General features: G+C 39.3%; 1 protein-coding gene across 1 annotated transcript in view; it reads right to left on the minus strand.

The window, feature by feature from the left end:
* The window catches only part of PRDM5 (PR/SET domain 5), a gene marked incomplete at both ends in the record, with an annotated part of 136,122 nt that overhangs the window by 52,473 nt on the left and 62,448 nt on the right, over nt 1–21,201 (minus strand). Inside the window, 5 exons of the mRNA XM_080931988.1 lie at nt 444–537; nt 10,490–10,647; nt 11,675–11,759; nt 15,987–16,066; nt 19,468–19,589. Coding sequence (XP_080788114.1) covers nt 444–537; nt 10,490–10,647; nt 11,675–11,759; nt 15,987–16,066; nt 19,468–19,589 — 539 coding nt within the window. The remainder of the gene's footprint in view (nt 1–443; nt 538–10,489; nt 10,648–11,674; nt 11,760–15,986; nt 16,067–19,467; nt 19,590–21,201) is intronic.

The following is a 21,201-nucleotide window of genomic DNA, read 5'->3' on the forward strand; positions in this document are numbered from 1 at the left end:
TGGGACCCATGTTTGAATAGCTGTTTCCTGTCAGACTCAATATTTTCAATTTCTCTTTAGAAAGATGTTGAACTCTGACCCACTGCAGCTGTTAAGCCTTTGAGCTCATAAAACCCTGGCCCGTGAGACAGCTCCATATTCTACAGGGGTAGACACGCCTGTTCCCTCAGTCATCATAAGTGAGCGGGAGGCTATGTTCCAAACCAATGTTCAAAGGACACTGAACGTAGGGTATCCTTCTGTGTACTAATTCTAAATCCTGGGAAGATAAGACATAAACTACATCTCATAAGACGATGAATGATTCTGGAGGAAAAGCGAGGCAATCTGCCTTCCTTGTGTTTTAAACAGATTAACAATTCGCCATGCACTTCTAAGACTTCCACTCTGCAAGCATCCAAGAACACAGTGGCAACCACGGCCTGTCCTCAACCGTGACTTACTATTGTGGATGAGCAGGTGTCTCTGCAGAGAAAAGGGGGTGCGGAACAAGGCTTTACACTCATCACACTGGAAAGGTCTCTCCTCCGAGTGAGTCTGCAGAGGGAAGAGACCAGGTGAGAAGAGGAGAGCGAGCGAGCGGGCATCACAGACAGCACATGGCCTAGGGTCTCTTCTACAGCGCCTGCTACTGAGGAGGAGCACAGCTGCAAGTATCCTCAGGGGAAAGACTTGTTCTCTCAAACCACTGGATCCATTAGAGCTTTGATGAATCTCATAGGAAATTGGTTTTTACCATCTCGAGTTCCTAATCTAAACACCAAAGAGATTTTCCCAGATCTACTTTGTACACCAACATGGCGTATAGTTTCTCTAGAAGACTTAAGCCTACATAGCTCTTGTCAGGCTTGCTTATTTTCCGTTCAGGCAAGGGAAACAGTTCTGAGAGGAACGCTCTCTACCTTTGTCCTAAAGCTTAACTGAGACAATGAAAGTGACCGGAATCTTCAGGACTGCTTGGAATTTAAGTTATAACAGAGTACAGATTCACATGGTTAACCTGAGGTAGCATTCGCTGAACACTTGCTTTACATCACGTGTCATGCTGCACACAGCAACTGATGAATTGATTAAAGCTCCTGATTAAAATGCTGTTACTCTCACCATTTGAAGATGAAAAAATGAAGACTTGCCAAAGATATGGGTGATGATTTATTGACAAACAAGCAGGCACTGAAATGATCACACAGAAGTTGAAGCCACTTTGGAAAAAGAACTGTGAACAAACTTATTCTATACTGTGGATGGCAAGACATAATCTTTTTTTTTTTTTTTTTTTTTTTAGATTATTTATATTCTGTGTTCTGGCTGTATGTGCTCTGTCTGTGCTCCCTGGTGCCTGCAGAGACCAGAATTCAGTATCAGATCTCCTGCAACTGGAGTTATAGATAGTTTTGAACTACCATGTGGGTTCTGCAAAATGAATCCAGGTCTTCCCTGCAGGAACAGAAAGTTCTTTTAACTGCTGAGCTACCTCTCCAGCCCCAGATAGCAAAATTTAATAAGGGTCAAAAATACGTTTTTCAAACCCTCAGAATCTGAACAGTATTCTTTCACTACAAGAATAGAAGCTATATATCTGATGGGTTTTGTGGCGGGGGCAACTGAAGGCAACTTACTCACACCATATTGGATAGGATTTCACAATTTGATGAGCATTTCAATATGAAAGACTAAGGAGCTTTCTGGAGAACTACGCTATGACATGAAAATTATAATGACTGTTCCATTGTCAAACATAAAGGGTGGGAGGAAATATTAAAAGTCAGGATGAATTTAACATATTTAAGTATGTTATATGGCCACAGGCATTCTAGATGAATAAGAACAGATGAGAAGAACATTTCTTCCATTATATAACATCAAACAACAGTATGAAAATGGCATCCCAAACTGACTGACAGGAGCGTTCAGTGTTTACTAAAGGTTCTGATACAGCTAAAGTTGGGCCCATCACTACAGTAGGAGAGAAGCTCTATGGATTTAGTATTTATTTATCTATATCTTGCTTTTCTGAAACAGTCTTGCTATGCAGCCCAGGTTGGCCTTGAGCTTGTATCAAGCCTTTGTATACAAGCCTCACAAATGCTGACTCTGTAGATGCAAACCATCGCATCTGGCTTCAGCTAATGTTTAAAGTGAAAAATAAAACACTAAATGTCTTATAAGAAAGTGTGAGTAGTTTTTAAATAATTTTTTTTGGAAAGTGTTCTCTAAGTATGATGAAAGACTAGATATTCAGGTTTATAAAAAATACTTTAAATTGCTATGGTGGTTTAAATATGCTTGGACTATGGGAAGTTGCACTTTTAGGAGGTGAGGCCTTGTTGGAATAGACATGGCTTTGTTAAAGGAAATCATGCGGGGGGTGGGCGGGGGGACTTTGAGGTCTGTCTCCTAGTGTTCTAGCTCTGCCCAGTGCTGAAGAGAACCTTCTCCTGGCTGCCTATGGAAGACAGTCTTCTTCTGCCTGCCTTAAGATGAAGATGTAGAACTCTCAGCTCCTTCTCCAGCACCATGTCTACCTGCAGGCTGCCATGCTTCCTGCATGATGATAATGGACTAAACCTCTAAAACAGTAAGTTAGCCTCAATTAAATGTTCTTTTATAAGCATTGACTTGGTCATGGTGTCTCTTCATAGCAATGGAAACCCTAATTAAGGCAACTATAAAGACAAAATGCTTTCTAATCACCAAAGAAAATATTTGTGGCATCAGATAACAGTTTAACATAGCTAATATAAGGTAAACTTAAAAAAATTGAAACTCCAAAAGAAAATTAGTAGAAGATACCTTCCTCAATTTCAGTTGACAAGGAGTTTTGCATCAGATCTATAGTATGCACTTTGCTTCCTATTTCAGAAATGTAAAAACAAAGGGGGAGGAAAAACCACAAAAGTTGCTGCATCCCAGGGATTTTATCTAGTGAATATGATAAACATGCATACTGCATTAGGAAATGGCATGAGCTGTAGAGGAAAATGGAAAGGAGCAGAGTGCTCCAATGAGTAGATGTTTAGTGTGTGGTCAAAAAAATTCTAGCAAGGTGACCTCTGAGAGAAGTCTACTGTTCTGAGAGAACAATGATCAGAAACTGGGGTGACAAGCACAGAGATCAGTAGAAATGGCCAGATGGTTTGACTTTTCCTAAGACCACATAGAAAGATCTATGCTCCTCAGACAGAGGGTAATAACAGAACAGGGAAAGATTTTGATCCAAGTGCTGCTTGGTGAATATTGGGGTTTATTGGGGTTGAGATTATTGGGGTTACTTGCAGAAGCACAGAACTCAGGTGTATACCTCCCAGAGACCTCTGGATGACTTGGGGAGGCTATACCAACAACGGTCCTACCAAGGAAGCTGTCTCTTGCTTAGCAGTGACTGGAATTTCAGGGCATGCTCACAGAGCCCACTGAAGGCCTCCACAATGAGAATGTGAGTAGTCTCCTCAGGTTCATGTCTGGGTGTTTGCAGATGCTCTGCTTCAAGTTGGCAACAATCACACCTAACCACAATGACACAGATATACTGTAGCCCATGTCGTTGGAAATATAGGAATGGGAAGAGAAAGATGAAGGTATAGACACAGGAGAAGCAAAAGAGAAGAGACTAATCATGAAGTCCAGGGTGGCCTAAAGAGCTGTCAATTATTCTGAAATATGTTTTTTGGCAAGTGAGTAGCATGTCTAAGACTGTGTTGATCTGAGAAGCTGTAGAAATAAACCAGGCAAGAGGTTGAATCCTGCAGAGATTTTCCTTGGAGAAGGGAGGTACTAGGACAACTGGTGTCCAATAGGAAACATAATAGGTCTTGTGCATCAACTTGCATTTGAAGCATGAGCTAAGGAAAGAAGAGAGCATGGCCTGTGGACCAGAAACATGGCAGTCAAGGGAGATCAAGTCTGGGTATAACACATGGGGTTCAAGTCACTTTCAAAGACACCCCTATGGAGTAAAATATATCAAACCTGATTACAGTCTTCAGAATGAATATTACAAGGTATCGGGACCACATATGTCATTAATATCTAACAAGTGACAAATTCAAAGAATTTGTCTTTAATCTCTTATCCATGAAACTATCTCATGTGAAGAAAATATGTATTATTCGCTTTTTGCCAGAGAAAAAAAAGGGAGGCAAGATAACACACTGTGCCCAGGAAAATCAACTTTCCGGGTGGTATTTTGGCGCACTGTCCTGAGACTGCAAATGTACACACCCCTGTCCTGACCCGTCTCCTCTACAAAATCCATCTGAAAGGCTTAAGCACAAAATGAAAACAAAAGAAAACTCTTGAATAATTACAAGAAAAAGATAGAAAATGAGTTAAGTAAAAATGTACTAGAGATTATAATTGCATTTACATTTATTTGTTTACCGTAGTTTACTTTACTTAAGAAGGAAAATCATGCATAATTTTTAGAGAAGGCCATTGTGTACAGAATACCGTTTTGCCACATACACTTACTCACACACACAACGGAGTCCAGTAAGTTGGTGTAAAAACAATCTGCTGAGGAATGTCTTCGTAGGCACGTGGCAGAGTGTGACAGCATGTTGGCTTCCTTGGCTTTGTTATTTGAACTTGACGCAGTGAATAGACACTGCTTTTATTATACTACAGGAAATACTTTAAGAGCCTTTAAATTTGATCAGATGATTTCTTTAGACTTCCAAAAGGACTATATTTAACCATCAATATTTTTTTTCAGTATCTCGGACAAAAATAATCGCAGATTGGCCCGTAGTCGTAGGACACAACCGGGCAGGTAAATACGTTTATCAAATAAGATCCCAACATGCCATCTGTGTTGTTAGAATTATAAACACCAGCAATGTGCTTACTTGACAGGAAGACACCAAGTCATGTGAGAGATGAGTATGTACATCTTGTAGATAGAAAATTGGTGCTCATGGTATCTTTTGTAAGTATCGGGTGGAACTAAGCTTCTAAGAAATCCAAATTTTCACTGTTTTGGTAATACTGGCCTCCAGCTGCCAAGGCAGTGATATCATCCACATCTGCTAATGTAATAGATGAAGTCGCTCTGAATAAATAATATGAATTATCCTCTTAGACACATCTATTTTTATGGACCCAGCCCAAGTTTTATTACAGATGTAGAAAGGGCATTAGACATGTGTTGTGCTATCTGCACAGTAAAATTCTCAAATATCCAGTAAAATACCAAATTTATATAATGCTAGCCACATAGATCAAATATTAATTTAACAGAACAAAATTTTCATCAAGGCCACTTACTGCTAAAATTTATAACTTTGACTTTCAGTAGTCTATATTGCCTGTTAATAACAGTACTTATTGCTGATGGTGTTTTGTCTATGGGACACATACCGCACAAGAACATTAATTAGGTTTAGTTCATGCTCTCTCCTTCCAAATCTCAGGAACAGTGCAAACCACTGCAGAAGCAATGGAAAAGACTGTAAGAGCCGGAGGCAGGAGATGACGGTGAAGACAAGAAACTTGTTTTGCAGACACAGCAGGGCAGCTGTACACATGAAATCCCAGTTATGATAGTTTGTACAACATCTGCACGAGTACAAGCCAGACAAAATCACAGCATGGAGAAAGGAGGTAACCATGAAGCCCCACCTAGCTATGGTGTTCCTGGCAGGTGATAGCAGGTGCAGGTGCTGGGAAGTCACCGGCACTCCCGTGGAAGGCCACACATCCAAGAACACATGGGTCCTATAAATCGCACTTGATGGCTTAGGGAAAACAAAGGACACAGAGTTGAGTGTAGGGAAGAGTGAGGGTGGATTCAGGAGAATCTGGGTAAGGGGAAAATGTGAAAATAAACTACATTATAGAAAATTCTCAGAGAACAAATACAACTAAAAATAGTAAAACTAATTAAACATAAAATGACAGTAGAGAAATAGAAAAGAGAAGAAAGAAAAAGAGTCTGTTATAAATACCCAAACCTCTCATAAGATCATGCTAACCTTGTGAGCTAAATGACAAACCTGAAACTGTTACAATATTTTCCCTAAATTTGAACAGCTAGGCCTACAACTGGCTTCTTTAAAAGGTTTCCCCCTCCTCCTTCTCCTCCCCCATCCTTCTCCCCCTCTTCTTCCTCCTTCTCCTTAGGAAATACACTAAACCCAGAGCTATGCCTGTAAGTTCACAGCTCACTCCACTCAGAGAAGAGTGGGCAGTACAGGAGACATACTTCCAGAAAGTCATGGCCTTGAACAGCCGCACTAAGAGTCACCTTCTCATCTCCAGTTCTCTATATGGAAACTTTTTACAGACTGGGACCAAGGTTATGTCAAATATTCTATATAAAGAATGAAAGTTTTAAACTCTGCCAATAAAACATATTTGTGTTATTAGGATTGCAGGCCTTTACCTGTAGTAATTTCCTAAATTTTAAAGGAAATATACTCTGTATAATAATTAGTTGGCAGGAACCCAGAAAGTTATCACCTAGGACTGTTTGTTCTTGGAAGGGGTGAGGGTAAGTACAGCCTATGGTGCTGTATAATGGTTAGCAAACATTCACAGATAATTTCAGAATTTATTCTCTTGAGTTGTCTACTAAAGAAGGAAAGCTTAAATTTTTACTACAAAAAAAAAAAAAAAAAAATCATGTCCTTCTCTTTTTGTCCAGTAGTTCTCTCTTGTGGTTGTGGAAAGGTCAGGTCACACACTTAAGTCACACAAATGATAAAAGATGAGAAAGACTTTCTCAATTAAGGTCCAAGAATAAAAGGACATTGCTGACTTCCCAGTGTTCTGTAATCCAAATAGTCATCAGAGTAAGGGAAAGTTTAGAAAGATTAGGACATTATGCTAAATTAAATGAGCCATGGAAAAGAATTACCGTGTAGAATATAAAATTGTCAAACTCATAAAGGAGAGGGTACATGGGGGTTGACAGGAGTGTGGCTGGAAGAAGGAACAGAGGAAGGAAAATGGAGTGATGCTGATAAAAAAGATACAAAGTTCCATTAACAATGAGTAAATCCTGGAAATATAGAGTAAGCTGCCTGTAATTCTGAACTGTATATACTTATAATTGCTCAAAGTATAGATTTTAACTTTTAAATTTTCTTTCATAAAAATTGCTGATGTATGATATAGCATGACATTTTGACATATGGAGAGGGTATCTTGATAACACACTGTCATCTCATATATATTATCTTTTTTGTTTTATAGTAAGAATACATAAAATCATAAAAATGAGCATTACATGTTCTTACTATATGAAATAGAAGCAGAAAAACACATTAGGTGATGAATATGTTATGTCAAGTGACAGACATGTTGATTAGCTTGACTGTGGTAATCCGTGTTTGCCGAATTAAACGATCACAGCATACATTGTTAACGTGTACGAACTTTGGCAAATGTGCTGTCATCATGAAAATAGTTCATTGAAAAGCAAGTTGCACGTTGTTATTTCTCCACCCGCTGAAGAACAGTGAACCACAGTGATGACCAGCACCTGCTGCACACTACGATTGAAAATTCTGACGGGCACTCATAACTGTGAGCATCAGGCTGCGGTCGCTTCCATGCTGGCATCTAGAGATGGCTTTGCACAGATAAAGGCACATGAGTATCCTGGGCAGGCCTGAAGAAAAGCTACCTGGCTCAGAAGACAATACACGCAGCTGCGCTGTATTTACTGAGTGGCCGTCTTTCAGTCCCTACTTAATACCTTCCTACCACCATTATAAGACTTCTTCTGCTCGTGTGAAATTAACTCCGTTGGCCCTGTTTTTTATAAATGAATGAATGATCTTTTAGAGGTAGACTTTCCTTTGCCGTCTAACAAAAGTTTAACACAACAGAGTTGGAACTGCAGTGCCTTCCAAATAGTTGACACAACACATGACATATTTCTTATATCAAAACCAATTAGGAACCATCGAGAAGGCTCAGCAGACAAAGGTAGGCATTACCAAGCCCAACAGCATAGATATAATCTCTGGAACCCACTTGATAGAAGGAAAAGACCAACTATAGCAAGCTGTCCCCTGAGCTCTTTATGGAGGGCATGGCATGCGCAGTCCAGTGCCCATAGGTAAATAAACAAATGCCATAGACAGTAAGACACAATGAACAGATTCCATGCACAAGTCTATATATTTCATTAAATCTCTCTTAGACTTAAGCTTCAAGCTCTGCTTCTAATCATGTCCCAGTAAGTGGGATTAAAAGCTAAGAAATAGCACCTGCTCAGAGTTTGACTACAAAAAAAAAAAAAAAAAAAAAAAAAAAAAAAAAAAAAAAAAAAAGGTGACTTTAAAGTCAAATAGCATTGCTCCAGACGTTGGGCCTAGATTCTCACTAGATTCTACAGTTCCATCCCTGGAAAATTACAGTAAAGACTTTTAATGAGCAGGCACATCAAGAAACTCACGGCGACTTCCTTGGGGGCTTTAACAGCCGCTGTGAACTCACTTCTATCAGCAAGCAGACAGACATCCATCTCACAGAGAAAAGCAGGGGTCACCATATACTTTCTCCTCTATGCCTGGCCAGTTACGATTCAAATAACCCAAAGCTAACTGGACCTAGAGAAGACTCTTATTTTAGCCCGACCTTATAATGCAAGTGTGAATCAGATAAAAGGAGTACAGAGAGGAGGAGGAAACACAGCCCTAGTGCTGACTAAACCTACAGAACTGAAGAAGAACTTGCTAACGACATCGTTTACCGCACCACAGTCCACCCGAAATGAGAAAGGTGGGACAGACGCAAAGAGACGAAGAAATGTTGTGTTCATTTAAAAGAGCGCTTGGGTTTGCTAACGATGGAGATCAGACTGACCCTGAATGACTGTCGGATTTTCCTGGCATGCAGTTGTTTTGTAGTTTCCTACCTGAGCATAAATGAGTAATTATGAATCAACGGGTTGATGTAGTTTTTCAAATGATTCTTGAATATTTTAGGTATTTTCACATAACCATACTAATACATACTAGGACCACAACACAGAAATGCACGTGTCAGGGGCAGAAGGACGGAGCATGCTTTCCACTGCTGAAATCACAGCCATCGCCATTTCTGTCCTCCTTAAGACATCATTATTGCTTTCCTATGATGTATGGCTGGGAAGGAGAATGGGTAATGCAAAGATCCACTGCCAAACTCCGACATGGCGTATCACACAAGCCAAACTGTGAAAAACTCATAAATGTGGGCAGATCAAATGAAAGGATTAAGAGGGTTCCAGATATTGAACAGGAAACGTGCCAGATATTTTTTACCGTCATGGAAACTAAAGGAACAACAATGCCCACAGCCTGCACCCTGCAGTCCCCGAGTTAAAAGTGAAGGTAGGAAGCAAGAAATCAGGTAGAGGATTGGAAGGTGCTATCTGCGACCTTGCTCAGTTTTTAGTATATTTGTCATGACTTTTTTTACTAAAATTGATATTATTTTAATGTTTTCACAAGAGATAGCTGTTTGTCTGAAAGTCCCCATTAATAATGAAGTCACTATAATACCTATTAAATATTATAAAGATGAATAAACAATTTGCTTTCAAATTAGTAAACTATTTCCCCTAAAATCAATAAACAAGCATTTCTGACATGTGTGTTTTCATGTAAATGCCTATGATGTTGAATGTTCAGGACAAATTTTCTGAATTTAAACATGAATTATTTACAAAATTAAAAAAAAAAAAGACAAGAGTAAAGCTAACATGCTCTTAAAAGAAGAGTTAAAGCAAAGGTACACTGTAAAAAATATAAACAAAATCCAAAAAACAAAGGCCACACGACCTGAAGAGAAAGGAGTTGAAAAGCATCTAAAGAAAAGCAGGTAGCTACTGTCAGAGCAGCATGCTCCCACACTGAGAGTGCTTATTGGAGAGAGTGGGAATCTTAGGGGGCTCACAAAAAAATACCACATCACTGAAAACAATGTGTTCTAAGGAGGCACTGCAGCCCCGTCTCCTACACTCTGCACCCTGAGGCTCTTGAGCAGAAAAACAACTCATCAAACAATCATGGACTCAACCCTTTCAACCAAACCCCATACACCTTGCCTCTGAGTAAGCAGACTGCATAAGGCCACAGGAAGCTAACAAAGTCTAAAACGCATCTAGAGGAAAGGACCGACCTAGCAAAGTACACTCCAAGAAACCCAGAGAAACGGAGAAACGGTGATGTACACTGAGAAATGATACACAAGAGAGAAGAGAGTACGAACAGCAACTGCACAATCTGCACAATCTCCGGTCCTTGGAGCAGGTTAGAGGCTGAGGATTATTTAACTGACTCCGTCACACAAGGATATTTTGTGTGAGAGAGCAGTTTTCAGAGTGGAGACAAGAAGAGAAGCCAGAGATCACTGGTCTGAGTGAGTGCTCACAAAGCAGAAGCAGGATTATCTCTAACTGTTCACTTTGTGTCCCGTGTGTGCTAAATCTGGTCAAGAGAACAAGTGGAACCCAATCAGCGACACAGTAAAGAACGGATGTCATCAGCATCTTTACCTTCTTGTGGTTCTTGTAAACGTTTCTGTGAGCGAATCCCTTTCCACAGAGCTTGCACTGGTAGGGTTTGTCCTCGCTGTGGATTACTTTGTGGGCGCCCACTTGATCGAGTCTCTTGAATGACTTGTTACAGATCTCACAGTGATAAGGCCGCTTTTCTGGGAAGAGTGAACAGAGACAACCTCACACCTACATGAAGGTCAAGGGTCAAGGGGATGCAACCTTTCCTGCACTTTTGTCTTATGCAAAAACTAGTTAAAGCAGGATCAGATAAGCATGATAACGCCTTTCATGTAGCTCATCTGCTAGAGATGTGAGCATTCACAAATGAACATACAAATACTTATTCTTCTATAGACATATTTTGATAGCTAAACCTTTAAAATAAAATCCTTAAAGCTGAGGAATCTGTCAATGACAGAAGTAGTCAGAGAGCAGTAGGCAGGCCCCATGCATCAGAGCCCTCCATCCTCAGCAGAGACTGAAGCATTGAGAGATCATAATATCAACATTTATGGAACAGGCATAGAAAGTTAACACCCAAGCAAACAAATGTGCAAATTATACAAAGCACACCTGAAAGTCAAGAGCTTTCAATCATTGGCTTTAACTCACTAACACTAACACTTAATCTTCCTCCAAACCACATGGATGTTCAAAACATTTATTTCAACATCCTCAACATATACCCTTCCTAAGTTCTTTAAAAGGATGCACATTTTTTTTCAGTTTATTTTAGTGTCTTCTTAAGAAGAAAAGCCTACTACTCAAAATTGTTTAATTAAACTTATACCTTAAGACATTTTCCCCCAAATATCAATATATTTCTTTCCTTTATTAGTATAATAAATAGAATGTAAAGTATCTAGAAACATGATAAACACAGTAGTTGAATCTCCACTAAATGCTGGCACTATACTAGTATATAATGAAATAGACTTATTAATCAGGGTTTTATGTCAAGAATAAAGAAACCAAGGTGCCAAATTAGATGATTGTTTAAAGCCTTTCCTATCCCTCAGCCAAGCCTTTGCTTTATCAACAAACCCAGTTCTAGACAATTAAGAACTTAGAAACTGTATGACCTAGCTATAACTTATAGTGAGGGCTTCTGATTACTCCTCAATGTCTTGAACAAGATGAAGTAATTCTTTTGCAATGATATGTAAAAAGTATGTAATTCACCTGAATGGGTAATCATGTGACGTTTCAGCTGGTTAGCAGAAATAAACTTTTTCATACATTCTTGACAATCGAATATCTCATGAATCTGAAAAAGATTCAATTGACAGTTAAACCAAGGGTTAAAAACTAATGAATTATACATGGCTGAGGCAAAATTATGAACATATGGAAAGTTGCTAGTGTTGGGTCAACATGGCCCTAAGTCTGCTTAATGTCCATTGAAAATGCCATGACACACTCTCTAGCTAATGTATCATTACTAGAAAATAGTCACAAGAAAGCACTTGTGACTCTGCCCTGTTTGTATGTAGTAATTAAACTAAGAAAAAGTTCACACAACCAACATATATTAAATTGTGTTATAAAATTTAGCATGGGATGTATGATACCTAAGGCATAGTTTTCCTTTTACAGTAGACCGTGGTTGTAATACTTCAATTGTAAGAGTACTGAGTAAACTATCAGCCGCAGAGCAAGGTCAGTACAACTCTGATCTAAGAGCACTAACTAGACAATAAAGCTTCACAAGACAGGAGGACTACAATGAAAATGAAGTCACCTATACGCACAATGACTGAGTCTAAAGATCTAACCTTAAACGTAGGTGGTGTGGTCAGGAATTCTTAGTTGAATGAATAGAGTACAGGATCTCTGACATGAGGTAGGGGTTGGATGAATATGAGATGTGAGTTCACTATTGTACCTAACATCTTTATTTCATGGCATATCGCATACTTTAAATATTGATGAATAAAAATATATTTTGAAAATATTGTATTCAGAAGACAGCTTTAACCCACAAGTTAATATAAATGTTATAGTCAGGTACTATATTAGTTCTTTCTATCTCAAACCATGAATGGTATGGGAAAATAGAATCTCAGTTTATCATGATGTGGAAGGTATTCATCTCTAAGAGGAAGATGGCATGAAGCCTGCCTGGAGAAATGCTAGACAGCCAATGAGCAAGGGCATCAAACTATTGCACTAAGGTTCAAACCTGGTCCTGCTGAAGGACGAATAAGTAACCTTAGGCAAGCAAATCCTTCTTCAGAGACTTTGCCTGTGACTGACGAATAAGTAGAAGCCACTGAGAGAAAGATCAGCCTGACTGATACAGTGGAAGATGAGGCCGTTTGGGATCCAAGTGGCCAGGGCAGGAAGAGTGAAAAGACGAACACAGCTGGAGGCGGCAAGGCCAACAGATGCAAGGTTTGCCAGCTGGCCTACTGCATGCCATGTTATAGTGGATCAAAGCTTGAATGCCCTCCTCTAACTGCCTTACTCTCTAGAGAGCCAAACTCACTGCACAAACCTGCAAAACCATGACATAGGCCGTCACTGACAGACACCTATCCTCTGGGGTCTATCAATGCAGGGATTGAGGAACGCCCACTTCTGAGCAGGGATGGGTCTCGGTGTAGAGCTTGGGCAGCTGCGGGTGGGAAAACTAGGAACACATGTCCCAGAAGGCATGTGGGAAGGACATAGAGCCTCTCCCTGCCCAAGACCTAAGGGAGCTTTGGCTAAACACCCAAGTTTAACAAATGAAGATGGGGCATGCAATGTTTCTTTGAAGCTAATAATCGCAGATTTATATTCTCAAACACTGCAGATAAAAATATGTAATATACAATGTTATGATGACAAGCTGGTGTAAATGACAAATCTTTGGTGTCATATATAAATGAAGACTTTATTTGTAATATCCAGATGTTATTGTTATATAAAATGATAAAAAATTAATCTATGGATAAAATAATTATTAAAATATTATGAGACACTCTTACTTATTCAATATTTTTGAAGCATGGGACACTTTTCAAGGTTGAATTAATAAAATAGACAAATGACAGTAATTACTGCACATAAAAGCTTTTTTGAATTAATTATTTTATTTATGGTGGAAATTTAGGGCCATAGGTACTTTTTAAATTTTTAACAAAACCTAACAGCCAATACTATTTAGTCAAGCCTACTGTTAAGAAACAATGTTTTGTTAAATTTACAAATTTCCATGTTGATTTTCAGGGTGATAATTTACTACTTTAGGCCTTAAATGAAACAACCCTAGATAGAAATCATAAAACCATTTATTATTACAATAGAAAGTAGTATGCTGTAATATAAAAGACTATATACTATGCTGTAATTTAGTATTGCCATAAAGCACCATCTGCTGTCAAGATGAGATACTGCAAGTAAACTGTCAGACATTAGAGCTGACTAACTAAAATGATTGACAGTTGGGGAGTTACTATCATCACCATTGTATTGAGAACGGCTTTGATGAACTGTCCTAGAATAGGGGCGAGTCTACTTGTGATAAGAATTTGTTAACATTCTTCACAACCTAAAGGGACAAATGTACCTTCTGCCTTCCTCCAACAGTTACATCGTTTTATTTATTTTTTTCTACCAAGTTAATTTTTTATGGAAAAAGTGTGTATATTAGGAAATAAATGAAAAATAAGGCATTATTCAGAAAAAGGCTCTATGACTAAGTTTGTTAAAATACTTTTAGAATATCTTAAACATCATAATCTAAGATTAAATCTACCCAGGGAATAAGACATGGGATTCAAATGAGGGTATTTAGAAATATAATCTTCAACAGACTTAATATTTTTACCTCAGACTAAGTCTCTATTCTCCAAGTCCTAGCATTTATAAGGGAGGAAAGTGGGCTACAGGACACTGAGGTATTCAGTGGGTAGAGCATGTTCTGTGCAAGCACGAAGTTCTAAGTTCAACTTCCTGGAACCCACATAAAAGCTTGTCTGCAACCCAGAGTTCCTATGGTGGCAGGAAGAGCAGAGATAAAAAGATGACCCAGAAGCTCACGAGCCAGACAGTCTCGTGCATGTAGCAGAGGACAAGAGTCTGTTTCAAACAAGAGAGAAAGTGAGGACCAACAATGAAGACTGTCTTCTGGTCTTCACATGTGTGCTTGGCACGTGCGTGCCTGCACTCATGTGAGCACACATGTACATGCACATACACAATTTAAGGGTTGGAGCTAGGGAAAAAGTATCTAGAGAGTTCTGCCATTTTGGCACACATACTAAAGTCTGATGGTTACTGAGCAGAAGCCTGTCCCCTGTCCAAGATTGACACCCAAGTCTGAGAAGCACATTACATCTCCAAACAGCCCCATGAAATCAGCAGCTGGAAACTGCAGAAACTCAGAGAATGAGCAGAGAGTTCAAATCAATTCAATATTCCTGTGCAGAGAGGAGAAATCCAGCCCAATATCACAGGGACAACTACTGAAAGAAAAGGAACGGCCTGTATTTGCAATCTGTTATTTCTCACAAAGATGGTGAAGATTCCTGTCCATCCAAGAGACAGCTTCACACACAACAGTATGACAGTAACTATTTTATATGTCATAATTAAATTCCATAAACTTTGGGACTACTATATAAAAAGCAGTCTGAGCTTTAAGTCCTGTCAAAATCCTATGCAATAAATCTACATGCATATAAATACAGAAAAAGCATTTTAAAAAATTGTGAGAAAAGTAAAAATTTTATACTCATCAGCAATACCTCTTCTAGGTACTAAGTCACTGACCTGTTTTCATGTTCTTAGATATATAAAGATCTCACATGTAACACTGGGGAACACTGTAGATTCTATCACAACATGAAGACAATCTGAAGTCAATTTTCATTCCGCTGCATTCACTATCACTTATTGACTGGTTGCCACGTTGATGCTTAATTTTCACATCAGACTTACATACGAAGATAACAGTAATTTTTATACTTACTGCACAATGTTAAATACATTTCTATTAATATGATAATTTATTTCTCCAATGACACTGGGACCCATAAAACTATCAATATATGTGCCATATCACTTTGCTGCCGAGAGCAGGATAAAGCCAAGAGGAACATTGAGACACCCCATGCCTATAGGTCTCGTTATCATCACACTAGCTTTAGTGTTCTACAAATCATCTAGCTTTCACTCTGTACCAAACTAAACCACAACATGTGCTCATGTTAATAAAAAGAGAGGCAAACTCTTAGCGCAAAATGCATTTTAAAATCACAGATTTATGTTTTCTGAGCAAACACCAACTGAGAAAATCTTGGAAGCGTGTGGGTGCTCTGTGGGAAGCAGCTAGACAACACCCAGCTCAACACAAACGTCTCTGCAGCTCACTCCGTATGCTGCTTCTGTACTGTGTGGAATATGTGGTCCCCAGCCAGCTAAGCTCTGTCTTAGTATAATGTCTACCAAGTGATTGCAGCAGATCGTGATGGAAGGCCTTCCCTCCAACAGACAGGCTCTCACCCACCTTCCTGTGCTCCTGCAGGCTTGACACTGAGGTGCACCTTCTACTGCACACTGAGCATATGAGCTTTCTCTTAGGATCACCTAGGACAGGAGGGAGGAAAGACCATCACAGATTATGGAGGTTGAGCCAGGATCCCTCTTATGCATTGTCATTGTCACGGTTGAGAATTCTATGCTGTCATATTCAAGTTTTCCTTTCAAACTTGAAGGTTCCCAGCTCATCCATTCCTACATACATCAAATAAACTTCTCACTGTTCCATCTGTTAAAATAGTCTTTAGAGAGAAAGTTTCCACCAAAAGTCTGAGCAAAATCTAAAGAAATCGAATGTTTTTTTAAGGAAGAAATGAACATGTTACCTCATAAATTGACTTTCCCGTTTCTTTTACCTTTCATCAAGTGATTTCTGGTCTTTGTTATTCACAGACTATCCCTTCAGAACCAAATTTGTTTAGAATGTGAGCCCATACCTTATTAAATAAGTGCTAATAAATAGTATAATGTAAAACTCAACCACAATGATATTTTACACTGGAAATGTACACAGTTAAAAAAAAAAATCAAACCAGAACTAAATTTTGTCTTCTGGTACAGTGATGATGGAAGCTCATTTCATGTCAAGCTTCACAGCAATTAAAGACTCAAAACAATTTCAAAATATAATATCATAACCTTATTATCTGAACCAACATAAATAGCCTCAAAATGAAATTTTATAATTAAAAAACATTTATTTGAAAGCTCACAGTAAATATTTAGTATAATGAGGCATCCTGTGGTCACTTCATCCAATCAAGGTGAAACCCATGTCCATCCTCACTCTAGCCACAAGGACAGGAAGCCCTGACAGCAGAAAAGTCACCACAGTGCTGTCTTACCACGTTGCAGAACTACGTTTATGAAAGGGAAACAAACATTTAGGAGGAGAAAGGTAGGAATGTTCATCCTGGTTTTCAAGATACCAAGACAGCCACAGGAACAGCAGATACACTTAATTGCTTAAAGTACTTAATAGACTGACTACACAGCCAAGAAAATCCATTTGATGACCACACTAGGGACTTCTAAGGGAACCTTCTTCACACAACTAAACAGACATTATCTTCCATGCATTTGTTCATCAACCTATACATATACTGCAGAAAGACCACCAAGGAAAACAACATTCCATCTTTTCTAACTCCAGTTATTTGGGATCAGCACAGGACTTAATGCCCTACCACATGTCTTATTGAGACCAGGCCCTGGTTTCTCATAAGGCAGGTGAATGGAGGGGAGAAGAGAGAAAGAAGATGACATCTCCAACCATTCATTTAGTCCTGGCTCTGCTTCAATACCAACCTTCCATCCCTACCACCTCTTCCTCGAAGATCTTTATATTCTTAAAACTGGAAAACTAGATTCATACAGAGAAATTCAGAAAGAGCTTATGAGGGTACAGAAAGTGTCATTTCTCATAATTACAACCTTTTTCTTAGCATCCACAGAATACATACAATTTTGGCTTCCTATATTTAAGTATGCATGGTATTTAACTTTCAGGAGCATTGGGGATGTTGTGATAAAGTTCAGTGGTAAGGTAGGGTCTTGGGTTAAATCATTAGTAGCAGAAAAACAAATCTAACAACAGCAATAACTTGCACTAACAGTTAGAGAAGCAAACAATGGTTAAGGAAGTCATACAATTTCACTCATGTACAAGCCTATTGTTTCTACAGAAAGGAAGTTTAACCCATATTTAAATATTCAGCTTCCCTTCCTTTACCTCCTACCGATCATATCACATGCTTCCTCATCAATCAGTGTAGAAGTAACTGGGTTTCCTAGCTCCTTAAGCTCTTCGTGTTTAATACAGAGTCCTCCACCATACCACAGTGCTGCTCTCCTGGCTCTAACAGGAAGTACCCGCCCCATCATCCCTAATTTAAATGGAAAAAAAGTGAAGAAGCATAAGCGAGCCCATAGATTCAAAAATGACACCACGTGCCAAAACCACTGAGAGATGTGCACAGAGATCTTCCTGAACATACCACAGCATTCACATCTCACCACCACCTGCAACATGGGGTAATGATGATGAAACAAACTCTTTATGTATGACTTTTTTTCCTGCAAAACCACCACGCATGCCCCAAAGCTGCAACAGTAAGCAACCCAAGGCCAATTACAAGAGGACTCAAAAACGACACTATATGCACAGCAGGAGGACCATATGCTTAGTGATGAGGACAGAAAAGTTTCCAGAGTTGTAGCATCCATCTGGCTTTTTACTTAGTTCAGCAAAGTTGACTTTAAAACCGACATAAAAGTTTAGTGAAAATACGTTGCAGACAGAGATGAAGAAAATTAAGAACAGCATTTTTAACCAAAACAGCATAAAAAAAATAAAAAAAATAAAAACCTACGAAAGCAAATCTATCAAAAAGTTATGCCCGCTTCTGCCATCATATGAAAGGCACCAGGACATTTAAATTCAGCAGGGGAAGTCATTTTCCATACACCAGCCATATGTTCTTCCAAAAGAAAGCCACGCAACAATGCTGGGACGTTTTGAAGACTGGCACCCCCTGAAGGTTCGCTTACAAAGCTTCACCTTCTGCCTCCAGTGTTCCTCATGGCTCATAGTGTGCAGGCTCAGGCAGGGAGGAAGTGAGGCCCGCAGGCACACTCATGATAACCTCTGTCGCCTTATTACTGAGGTCATTTATTTTCAGACAGCAGAGGTCCCGATGGCAGGTACCCGTCACTCTTTTCACCTAGTGGTGAGAACGAATGAAGAAGGAAGAAGAGTTTCCTGCCTATGCACAGGCGCAGTGCTCTTCTCTTCCCAGATGCGGGAGAAGAGACATGCTCAGAAGGACCTGATAATTTCCTGAGGTCTCAAACTCTCTTACTAAGCAGACAGCAATGAAAAGGTTCCACAACCCAAAATATATTCACTGACGGGCAAGAAAGTGTGAAGGACAAAAATCCCAGGTGACAGGCAAATGTCACATTTGTTTTATTGTGTAGCTAGGGGTTACAAGGAATTAAGCACATCATCTGCTCAAAATTCAAATATTTTCAACTCCACGGCAAAAATTAGTTAGGACTCTTCTCCAGTACAGAGGAAATGCATGCACAAAAGGCACTGAATGTCCTTGCAGACATTTCAAGGTATACCCACAAATGATCAATTTCAACAGTGTACAAAAAATCACGTTGATGAACTAAAACAGCAAAATGACTGAAGAATATACCTGAGTGACAAGAACACCTAATTTGTGAGCCTGGTTTACAGTAATGATTATTTCACACAGGGGGAAAATGGTAACTCTGAAATCAACTTGGAAACTTGGTGTTCAGTGAAACACACAAACAGGATGTGCATCTGTGTGGCGCACAATGGAAGCCAGCCCCCTCCTCACAAAAGAGAATTAGAAGCAGATCTCATGGCCTGGGGACGAGGGCTGATTAGAAAGGACTGTGTAACGCCTCCTCACCAGTGTGGACATTTTCCCGGTGCCTTTTCAGGGCATCCTTGCTTTTCAGCCTCTTCCCACAGCTGTCGACTTTGCACACAAACCTGGCATCCCCTCGGCAAGCCTTCTGGTGCTGCTCAAAACTATAAGACAAGTGGCAAGGGAGGGCAGAAGAAACGATGAAGACATACCTGCACACTCAAACATCACAGAAGGCTTCTGCAAGCCAAGCCTCCGAGGACCTCCTTCCCGCAGGAGTGTGGAGGTCATTTCATGCACTAACTGTGTTGGTAAGAGAGATGTATCTACATCCTTCACGTTACTTGGTGTAGTACTGACTTATTCCAAGTATTAATTACACACTCAAAAATGACCTGCACACTTGGGAAAGACATTTCACAGCCAGACTTAAAGTTAAAGCTCAGTGCTTCACTGGATAGAGAATTGCGAAAAGAACACTGAACACTCGATGGAGAATCCTTCAGGACGATCTGGCCACGCAGGAAAGAACACCAGGAATGGAGGGGAAGAAGCCAGAGTGCCAGGGATGCTCCCATCCCCCTGCCATGGCTGTCTACAGTCTTCATGGTATCCTATTTAGCTCTAAGATATAGCTCAAAATCTGATAGTGCAATAAATATATAAAGGGCAACTAAGATACAAGCTAAAGCTAACTTATTAAAAAGTATTATGACTGTCGAGTGTCTTTATTTGAGGAAGTTAATAAAATCTCTAAATGTTTAAGCTATCCTAAAGGTATCAGACTGTCAAAGATATAAATCTTTCCTTGTAAATAAATTTTTTTTTCAGATTTCATAAGCAAAACCTGACACATAAAATATATAGAAACATCACATCTCTAGATGATAGATACATGATAGAAAGATAGGCAGACAGGCAAATAGATGGATGGATGATGGATATAGACAGATGGATAGAAGATAGATGGATGGATAGATAGATAGATGAATAAATGGATAGATAGGAGATAGTAGATAGATGATAGATAGATAGATAGATAGATAGATAGATAGATAGATAGATAGATAGATAGATAGATATAGATAGATAGGAATGAAATAGCATACTTTGGAATTAAAGACAACAAAATGAAAACATTAATACATTAAACCTGGGAGATGTTGAACTCATTTGAGGTGACAGTTTGCTAAGTGTGGAAGTTTAGAGTCTATATTCTCTCACTCTTGGTAACTCTGATCGTATCAAATGTTAAAATGGAAACTAATTTTACCTTCTAAACACCCGTGATTAGGATGAATTCATTAATTCACCTCACTGCCACACTCTGACCCATTCATCTTCCAACTGTTCTTCCAACTCACTGTGAAACAGACGGTGCTTTCCTTCCTTCCATTATTGCTTGCTACACTGAATTCTTCACCAGTTAAAAAGTTTTAAAGCAAATTAGAGAGCATGTGAGTGAAACGTAAGCACTGGCTAAATTATGCATATGTGAATTTCAGATTAGTAAACCATTAAACATGATACTTGACGGCAAGTATGCAGCTGGAAGGGCTTAGCACAAAAGGATGTTTACCTGTAAACTCCATAATCAGAGCATTCAAATCTCAACATGATACACTTACAAAAGATGAACTCATAGTCTAGTAGGCTAACCTCCACTTTCCCACACATGCATTGCTGCATGCTCACAAACACAACACACACACACACCAAACACAGTGAACTCTCTGACTGTTCGTTCACAAGCTGAACCCCACCGAGCATACGTAC

Source organism: Micromys minutus (genome assembly GCF_963924665.1).
Source record: "Micromys minutus genome assembly, chromosome: 18".
In the NCBI taxonomy this organism is placed as follows: domain Eukaryota; kingdom Metazoa; phylum Chordata; class Mammalia; order Rodentia; family Muridae; genus Micromys; species Micromys minutus.